The sequence below is a fragment of the Sinocyclocheilus anshuiensis genome, unplaced genomic scaffold, assembly GCF_001515605.1.
Source record: "Sinocyclocheilus anshuiensis isolate Anshui unplaced genomic scaffold, SAMN03320099.WGS_v1.1 scaffold2498, whole genome shotgun sequence".
Classification (NCBI taxonomy): domain Eukaryota; kingdom Metazoa; phylum Chordata; class Actinopteri; order Cypriniformes; family Cyprinidae; genus Sinocyclocheilus; species Sinocyclocheilus anshuiensis.
This window is the reverse complement of record NW_015558686.1, coordinates 42187-52897: the sequence shown is the minus strand read 5'-3', so window position 1 is coordinate 52897 and position 10711 is coordinate 42187. Positions and strand designations below refer to the sequence as shown.

The 10711-nt window shown below is 36.4% G+C and overlaps 1 protein-coding gene across 1 annotated transcript; it reads right to left on the bottom strand.

Annotated features, from left to right (window-relative positions):
* Positions 1 to 648: 648 nt before the first annotated feature.
* LOC107681337 (gastrula zinc finger protein XlCGF8.2DB-like) lies at positions 649 to 1817 on the bottom strand. The gene is made up of 3 exons (XM_016477616.1): positions 1802 to 1817; positions 1404 to 1725; positions 649 to 1341 (listed from the first exon to the last, which is right to left on the bottom strand). The coding sequence occupies exons 1-3, from the start codon at positions 1815 to 1817 to the stop codon at positions 807 to 809; spliced, it is 873 nt and encodes a 290-aa protein (XP_016333102.1). The 3' UTR covers positions 649 to 806.
* Between the last annotated feature and the right edge of the window lie 8894 nt (positions 1818 to 10711).

Genomic DNA, 10711 nt, shown 5'->3' with positions numbered 1-10711 from the left:
ACGCACAACAACATGTATGGCAATGAAAATATGAAACAACAACAAATTATATTATGCCATGTGATGTAAAAATATGTTAATTTTCCTTCGTTTATCTTTTTTCTCCTGGCCATTGACATTTTTTTTTCTTGTTTCATGGCTTATGCTGGTCTCAAACCTGGGTTGCAACAACTAGTGAAAACATGTTTTTAAATTAAAAAAACAACAACAATGAGTATCTTAAATAGTCTTCCTCCAAGAATGAATTCACAACTGATTACTGAAATTGCTCTCATGTAAACCTTTTGCCACACTGAGTAGCGCTCCACATTTCAGGTCTCTTTGATATATGAAACTCTTCACACTGAAGACATGTGAAATCAGTGTGAAGTCTTATGTGAATGTTAACATTTCCTTTAAGGGTATAACTCTTCACACACTGAGGACAAGTGAAAAGTTTCTCTCCAGTGTGAACTCTATTGTGAACCACAAAGTTTGCTTTGTTTCTGCAAGTCTTTCCACAATACTATATGACATGTAAGACTTCTCTCCGATGCGAGTTATTACATGATTCCTAAGCGGTCTCCTGTCTGTGAAACTCCTTCCACTCCGATGTCATTCTCTCCAGTGAATCCTCTAGTGGTACTTAAGGATTATGTTTATCTCAAACTCTTTCCACAATGATCACATATAAATGGCTTCTCTCTGCTCTGAATTCTCATGAGCCAGATACATACTCATTTTCAGTGTAATCTGCCGAAACTTCCACACTGTTGGCAGGAAAAAAGGTCTCTCCAGTATGACTTCTCATCTGAACTTTAAGGTTTCTATGTTGATTGAAACTCTTTCTCTCCGGTGTGAATTCTCGTGTGCCTGTTAAGGATCTCTTTTTGAGTGAAGCCCTTTCCACACTGTTGGCAGGTGAACGGATTTTCTCCAGTGTGAATTCTCATGTGATAATTAAGGTTTCCTTTCCGGTTGAAACTTTTCCCACACTGTTTACATTTGAAAGGGCTCTCTCCAGTGTGAATTCTCATGTGGACTTTAAGGTTTCCATGCTGAATGAAACTCCTTCCACACTGAGGACATATGTAAGGTTTCTCTCCAGTGTGAATCCTCATGTGCCTGTTAAGGCTTCCTTTCTGAGTGAAACTTACTCCACACTGCTGGCAGGTGAAAGGGCTTTCTCCAGAGTGTACTCTCATGTGGTAATCAAGGTTTCCTTTTCGGTTGAAACTTTTCCCGCACTGATGACAGGTAAAAGTGCTTTCTCCTGTGTGAATTTTCATGTGGACTTTCAGGTTTCCATGTTGATAAAAACTCTGTCCACACTGAGGGCATGAGTAAGGCTTCTCTCCAGTGGGAATTCTAATGTGCCTGTTAAGGATTCCTTTTTGAGGCATGTGTAAGGCTTCTCTCCTTTGTGAATTCTCATGTGGACCTTGAGGTTTCCTTGTTGATAAAAACTCTTTCCACACTGTTGGCATGTGTAAGGCTTCTCTCCAGTGTGAATTCTCATGTGGGCTTTAAGGTTTCCATGTTGACTGAAACCCTTTCCGCACTGAAAGCAGGTTAAACAACTTCTAGTTCCTATCTCTTTTTCAGCTCTTTTTCGTAAGGAAGTCTTTTTCGTCTGTGAGCAATTCAGAGATTTCTCTTCAGTTATGAAACCATGATGGTTCTCATACTGATCTTTCTCTTCCATTTCATTCAGTACTTCATTCTCCTCTTTAATTGCTGTCAGGTCTAAAGCAAAAAAAAAGAAAGAAAAGAAACAATTAAAAGACAAAAACATTTAAACATGTAAAACATCAAAACCAACAACATGTGTTGTACATCCTTATACACACTTAGCTACTGAAAGAAGTGTTGCATGTAATCTCAAAACATCTTTTAAATATTGTTTCAACATTTATTTAACTGATCAGTATTGGCTAGCCCAATCCTTTATTTTATGCCAGATGTCATGCAAGTGTCATGCAGTAGGTGGCAGTATGCACCTAGGTTTGTCAATGACCATTAAAAAGAAAAGACGACACTCAAGAACTAGTGAGGTCCATTCTAGAATGTTCAAGAACTAGTGAGGTCTATTTTAGAATGTTCAAGCTTCTGTGTTTTTAATGAGATTTTCATGAGATTTGGGTTATTTTTATAATAAAAGATATTTATACGAGAAATGCTAAGTAGATGCAGTGATTAACTACTTATAATAGGCTATAAATAGCATATTTCAACAACATTATATGATCAAAACCCACATTAGATCACAATCAGAAGTATTGACAAACACTCAATGGTGGTTTAAAGTTAGTTTTGAGTAAAAGTGTAGTATAACTATTATAAATTGTCTCATGTATCTAGGGCTGGGCGGTATGACCGTATATATTGTTACTATGGATTAAAACCGTTAAAGATTTTGCTATATTGTTTATTTTGCATTATGCAAATATATATATTTATATAGCACAGTACAGTATAGCTTTAAAAGTTATATACACCTAAGTGAAAGAAACATGAATGAATGAGAAAAAGAGCATGACGTGCTTAGGGCTTGCGATCTAATGTGTGTTTTGGCCATATAATGTTGCTGAAATATGCTATTTGTAGCCTTTTCTATTAGCTAATCGCTACACCTGCTTAGCATTTCTCATGTAAACAACCCTGCATTATTATGAAAATAGGCAGAATCTCATGAAAATCACAAACAAATCATATAATGTTGTTTTCTTGGGTTTCTTATAGGGCTGGGTAAAAAATACTGATTTCTCTATTTTAATCGATTCTCATTTTCATGAAACAGTCGAGCCTGTCAGATAATGAACGGAACATTGTAGCGCACCTCCCATCCAATCAATTGCAATAAGCTTTGTGATTTGTTACTTTTGATGAAACAGTCTCAGATTTTAAATTCTGCCCATTTTATTACAATATTAAAATATTAAATGCCGTTTTGGCGCTGTTTACTGTGGAGTGACAGATCGCTGTAGCGCCTCGGTTAGAAGTGGCAGCGCGAACTGATCATCTCCTCCACTTTAGTAGAAGTTACAGCATGAAATAAACATGAATGAACATCCGAAGGTACGTTAAAAGAAAGAGCACAACTTACCAAAATCCATATCCTGTCTCATGTAATCGCTCAGTTTTTCAAACGCGGAAAGACGACAATAGCTTGTAAACAATGTCATGTAACGTTACATTTACCTCAGAAATAAACGTATTCGGTGTCCTTGAACTCCAGGGTTTCCCATACATTGATTTATTTGTGGCGGACCACCGCAATATCCATATTGGAGTGTTTCCCATGCACTGATTTATTTGTGGCGGACCACCACAATATCAACACTGACCGCCACAAATAGATTTTCCAAAAGGCTTTGACTTCATTAAATAAACATGAGCTCTGCACGTTTCAAAATCAAAATGCGGCACGGGTGTTTTTATATAAATGTATCTTTTTTGAAGGGAACCAATTGTCTTCAGAAAAGTTTTGATGTCATTTTCATGTAATCTTTCCTATAATGCCTGATAAAGTAGCGTTCATGAGTGCAGCACTGTTTTGATTACAGCCGTTACCGGGGAAACCGCTTCTCTGCCGCTCCTAAAGCGCCTCCTGCTGGCAGAGAATGAATTTGCACTTTCAATAAGCCCGTCTGCTGTTTTATATTTACATTATATACATATTTCCCCCAGGGGAAGTGCCGCCACACATAGAGTGTAAGTCTGTGGGAAACACTGAACTCATTAGGCAGCTAGAAAAATGAACTCTAGAGAGGAGCATTTTGCTAAATTTAAATTTAATTTAAAGTTAGTTTCATAACTTTAATATTACAAAAACTTCAGTATATTTTAAGTGTTTGTATACAAAACAACAAATTTCAACCTTCCATATTATTGACTCTCAGGTATATTTTTCAGCATTAGTTGATTTTTTTTTCCTTGAGAAAATTTGCCATGTCCTGTACCTGATATATATCCAAAATAATCAATATTGAATCGAAAAGAAAGCTTGTGAAGGATAATCGAATCGAATTGTGAAATTTGTGTCAAAACCCAGCCCTAGTTTCTTATTTACAGAACTGAACACGGAAGTGTAATGGACTTTCATCGTTGGAGACGGGGCGGGTTATGAACGAGTAATATGATTGACAGATGAGCAGCGAATGAGCTTCCTCTGAGTCAGAACAGCGATCGCAGAAGAGAAAACACAGGCAGAGCTGCTAATGCTCATCAGTATATCACTGGAAAATGAATGAAAATTATGATTCTGTCTGAGCTATGCATTTTAGGATGAAAACGCACTAGTGTAAACATAGCCTAAAAGATGTGGAAACTGAAAACTATTTGAACTTTATTAAAACTATTTGCACAGATTTATTGTGTTGGTTACATTTTGTTCCTTTGTGCTTTCTTTTGTTCCTTTGTGCAGTGGCTCAGGAGATGAGTCCGAGTATGTAAAAGTGTCAACAAACTGAAAAAATAAAACAAAATTTTTTTGAGGTAATGTAATCTTGTTAAAATGGATTTCATAAAATTGGCATCGGAAAAAGTGCTGCTCAGGAACCAGTATTGAAATCAAGGTATCGATAACGAAAATTTTTGAACGATACCCAGCCCTAGACGTGTTAGATGTGCCAACCAATTGGAGGCGGCAGAATAAAAGTTTTTTTAAAAAGGTTGATTCGGCCAAGTTCCACCATTAAAAATGGACCAGGTGGGCTAGTAATAAATTGTGGCAAACCAGACAGGCATAGCCAATTAAAAACCAGAACTAGCAATTTTGGTCAAAGAAAAAGGTATAAAATGGACGCGCGGACAGACAGAGGATTACATGCGGTTACCGTTATCTCGGCTTTGTTACTTTGTTTAATAAAAGTCTTATTTTGACATCTGGAACTCTGCTTCTCGAGCTTCATTGACTACATTGAAGAAATTCATTATTGGCTCCGCAACACGACACGCACAGTAAACACCTCTCACAGACAGCATGCGATCGCGAATTCGGGACGTGCATGATGTTTAACAAAGTTATTAAAGGAGACATATTATGCCCCTTTTTACAATATGTAATATAAGTCTCTGGTGTCCCCAGAACATGTATGGGAAGTTTCAGCTCAAAATACCCCACATATCATTTATTATATCATTTTGAAAATGCCCATTTTGAGTAGAAGCAGAAACACGCTGTTTTTCAGGCCTGTGTCTTTAAATGCAAATGAGCTGCTGCTCCCCGCCCCCTTTTCCAGAATAGAGCTGCGCCATTACAGCTCGTACCTGCTAAAAAGATCTGTTTTGGTTCTGATTATCATGTTTATCGTGCTGAAATCATGCGTTTTAACCCATATGAGTTTAAACTTCTGATATAAGGTTTTCTGAGAGCACACATCCGAAGCACACGCACAGAAAGCGGCTGTCACAGCATGTGAGTACTAAACTAAGTTCTCATTCACACACAAGTTTACGTTAAAAACACATGAGTTACAAAAACAGTCGGTTATGTCTGTGAAGGTAAACAGCTGGGAAATAAATAGCTTGTTAGGGGTTCAAGCACGTAGTGCTGAAACCCTATTGTAATTGTTAGAATTTTTTTTATTATTTTGCTCTGCTAAAACTGATCATGCAGACCAAACCGTAAGGCGTAGAGAGATGAAACTTGGCCAGAAGGTAGAGCTCCCTGAGGGGACATTCTGACAAAGACTCACCCCAATCGGACAAAGGGGGGCGCTACAGCGCAAAAAACTAACATTTTTGGCCCTAACTCGTACACCTTTTGTTGTAGACTCAAAAATTTTACATCATTGCAATCCTTGGGTCCACACGGAGTTAGACGGATTTTCTCTACAACGCACGTTTTTTCCGTAAAATTGACCTATATCCCAAACCTACTTTTGCGAACTAGTCCGAGGTTTTTCACCCGATCGGAACCAAACCACTGCAGAAATATTCCCTGGACACTGAATATCAATAATTATCAAAAAAAAGTTAATTCTGAAATTTCGATTTTTGCACGAAAAACAGTACACCAAGAAGCCTCTATGTTAACGTTAGCCAAATGTTAATTGAAGTATAACTCTTGAACGGAATGAGATATCTTCACCAAACTCGGTCCACATATGTATGAGCTCAATCTTTGGTAAAATACAAAAAATTGTGCCGCTCTGCCATTTGGGGGCGCTATAAGACAGAAAAAAACATAAATTCAGCTATAACTAGGCAACCGTTGGTCTGATCGACTTGAAAATTGGTATGCAGCGTCTTGGTCCAAAGTGGCACAAGTGTCTATGAGGACATTTGCATATCTCAAAAAACATGGCCGCCATTGGCCAAACAAGTTTAAGCACCTATTAAACAAGGTTAATGGAGGTCAATCGGAACAAATTTTGAAAGAAATTGGCCACTAGTTGGCGCTAACGAGATTTTTTGGCTCTGTAATCACGTGTTGTTTCACATATTCACACAATATGCATATAATTTGATAGATTTCCTCAATGCACAACTTTGCCTCAAGAACCATTGCTGTCAATCAAATCGTTCATAGGTGGCGCTATAACAGTCATAACTGGGCGATTCCACAGTTTAGGCCTAATTGCAAGGACAATAGCCTGCAAAATCAATCTTCATGGAGAAAGCCATTGTCCTCAGGTTAACATCCTGAGAAAACCTGGGGTACAGCTATGTGAAAGGCAGAATAAATCTGGCAATGGTAAACTAGTAAACTTTGATCAAAGTTGAGTTGATGTAAAATTTTACATATGTAACATGGACGGAAAAACAGTGTACCTGCCATAATTTCTGAAAAAAGTAAATAAAATAAAGAAAGGCCACATATATATGTAAGGATATATGTATGTTTGCAAAGGATATGTGTATAAGAGTTATGACTAATTATTTTTTAACACTTGAAATTTATAATTATGTGTTTAATTATATGTCAACATCGTTTTAACGATGTTTTAACATAACATTTTAATTGTTGTTTTAACATAAAAGAGATATAGTAAAACTTAAGTAGCTACAATAACCAGTTTATGTTTGTATTTTGATCTTTTCTGCCAATGTACATATGCATCTCTTTGTAAAGTAGGCTACTTTGTATACACTGTTTTAAAAGGTACTATATAAATATAGCTTTAACCAATCAGACCTCCACAACTGACCGATAAAAATACTATGTGAAATCTAATTGGCTGAGAGGAAACTGAACCTGGAATTCTTTTGACAATCAAAGATGGATCTTTAATTTCTTTCCAGTTTAATAATATTTAGCAATGTTAATGAAATGTAGCCTATAGAAATGGCTAGAAATTGGGTGCTTGGATGATTTGTACATAACCTCTGTCCAACTGGTTGGTCTCTGAGCAATTTATCTAAAAACAACATATTATAGCCTATGGCTCTAAAGACTTCATATAAAACATCAATGTTATGTCATAATATGTCAGATACCTCAACTGAATTTAAAATCATTGCAATAAATTCTCAGTTGGTATGATGACAATAATAAGTAACAACTCCTCAAATCAACATCAAATGCAAAAATAGATGTAAATGATGCATGATATAATACAATAAATGCTCTAATAGCATCGCTGTTTGGACATTTATTTGGAGTTTTTTTTTATTTTTAATCCAGTGTTTGTTCAGTTCAGATTTTTGTTTTCATGAAAATCCACTTAATATTAGCTACACATTCAATGGCACTCTTCTCTAAAACAGTGAATATAGTTATATGACAGTTACATGTAATTGTCTGCAAATGCATTAAACCCATAGAACAGTATGTAGTAATGTCATGGAAAATATGAAAAATTCATTATAGCGTTATATTTGGTCTCCAAATCGTAAGTATGAGTTTAAGGAATAGTGCATCTGACCCATATCTAAATAGTTCTGTCTTAAATCAGAAGATTTCAGATTTAAGATTCAGGTGCGAAAAGAGTTCATATCTATAGCGCATGAGCACAGAGATTTGAGAGTGTACAGGACACTCCGGGCGAGAGCAGCGTGTATCTGAGCGCGAGTGTCCGGTTTTGTGCAGAGCAAAGGAAATCCGCGCGCGAGCGGAGAGATTCACACTCGCGCATTATATTAATGTGCTTTCACGCTACAATAATGTGCTCTCGACATTTGTCATTAAAATAACGCCATAGCGCATCGCCAGTGGCCTACATAATTTGGACATGATGAAGGTACACTTGACAGGCTGTGGAGCTTCATTTTACCACAAAGCTAATGTTTAAACTAGCTTTATTGTGTGCCGTCAGTGCGGAAAATCTGCGTGTGTTCCTTAACATTATAGCCCAGTTCACTGTTGTTTAAAAACCTATGCGATTAACGCCGACAGTTTATTCTAATGGCATAAGTGAGATTGTGTTAACGCACTATTAACGTGTTAACTTCGACAGCCTAAGCTATATTCTTACGAACATTGGACAGAAAAAAAAAAATCATCAAAAAAAAAAAAAACAGAAAAAAGTCAGCAAAATTATAGACGATGTTGACTTTCATGAACAGCTTATTGAGTCAAAAATACTCAGAAAACAACATTCGAAGTTGGACAGACTGAATATTTCAGTCTAATTTATGTGCAGAATCTGTCAAAATGTATACAACCACCATGCATGCATGCTCTTTCACGATGAACACGACGCCGCTTTCGGTCCGAAACCACTAGCGATCATCCGACTTGCACAATCTTTTATCCTTTCTCACCACAATGATCCTATTTAATGTTTACTTAACCAAAGTTTACCACGTTCGTATCATTTTAATGTTCGTAAACTTTTGGACAGAAGCCACAAACTTACCCACATTTGTCGAAATCCGTGAAATCCTGTTAACTCTTCCTCCCATGCAGAGCATGCGTGACCTAGACAATCTTATATCTGACATGAGAACCGTTGAGACATTAGGAGATGGAAATTCAGCGTCAGAATAAAATGTACGAGCGTTATGATTTTTGGACAGAAAATCTCTGCCCCTGTTTTATCCCGATTTATTAACAATTTATCATGTAGCAACGCATATGAGAATTTAACCCACACAAGATGTTTTTATCGTTTTGCTACTGATAGAATTACATGGAAAAATTATATCTCTGTTTCCTTTAGAATCATAACGTTCGTAACTGCTTGGACAGAAGGTGTAACGAACGTTAGTAAATGTTTCCATTGCATCGTGGTGGATTAAGGGAATTATACTTTCAGTGTTAGTAGTAGTATTTTGTAGAAGACACACCAAAATAAATGTTATGCGCCAAAATTCAGGATTTTATTAAAGGAAATGAAAGAAATTACTTAGGAAAGATCCAGATGCACTGAATGTCCCACCCTGACATCCGCAATTTCTGGGGACGGAAATAAAGTAAAGTCTCATTACACGATAATGCCAAGGCTTAGTGGGATAAAATGAACTTTATTATTTCTTACATCTATCTTAAACAAAATAGTGAACTAAAAATAAAAAAATGACAACAACTGGGTATTATTCGATCTACAAGAGACCAACAAATGCAGATGAGCTGAAGGCCACTGTCAAAGAAACCTGGTCTTCCATACCACCTCAGCAGTGCCACAAACTGATCACCTCCATGCCACGCCGAATTGAGGCAGTAATTAAAGCAAAAGGAGCCCCTACCAAGTATTGAGTACATGTACAGTAAATGAACATACTTTCCAGAAGGCCAACACTTCACTAAAAATGTTTTTTTTATTGGTCTTATGAAGTATTCTAATTTGTTGAGATAATGAATTGGTGGGTTTTTGTTAAATGTGAGCCAAAATCATCACAATTAAAAGAACCAAAGACTTAAACTACTTCAGTCTGTGTGCATTGAATTTATTTAATAGACGAGTTTCACAATTTGAGTTGAATTACTGAAATAAATGAACTTTTCCATGACATTCTAATTTATTGAGATGCACCTGTATATATATATATATATATAAACAAAATAAAAAACTTAAGGAGTCTTTATGGTCTTATTGTTTTCAATATTAAATATATTGGATATATTTAAATTAAATATATTAAATTTTTGCACTTTGCATTTTTGTACTTTGTAAAGTTTAATGTTATAGAAATTTTTTTTTTACTCAAAGTACCTGCATCCTGGAAACAAATCTTCGTCTCCAGTTGTTAGTGTTTCATCCATGATGGATCTGAACGGTTTGATCTCCGGCGCTGACTCTAGATGGAAGAGACGAACAGCCACAAACACTACATTAGTAGTTACACACTACATAGTAATTAAACAGCCTTATATTGTTATACATCATTCTGTTTAAAATGGAAATTAATCATTAATTACTCACCCTCATGTCGTTCCAAACCTGTAAGACCTTCGTTCATCTTCAGAACACAAATTAAGATATTTCTGATGAAATCCGAGAGCTCTCTGACCCTGCATACACAGCAAGGGAACTACCACGGTCAAGACACAGAAAGGGATTAAGGAAATCGTTAAAATAGTCCATGTGACATCAGTGGTTCAACCGTAATGTTATGAAGCTACGAGAATACTTCTTGTGTGCAAAGAAAACAAAATAACAACTTAATTCAGAAATGTCTTCTCTTCCGTGTCAGTCTTCGATGTGCGTTCACGTTGCTGTAAATTAAATTAATCATTAATTACTCGCCCTCATGTCGTTCCAAAGATCGTCATTCATCTTCAGAACACAAATTAAGATATTTTTGATGAAATCCGAGAGCTCTCTGACCCTGCATAGACAGCAAA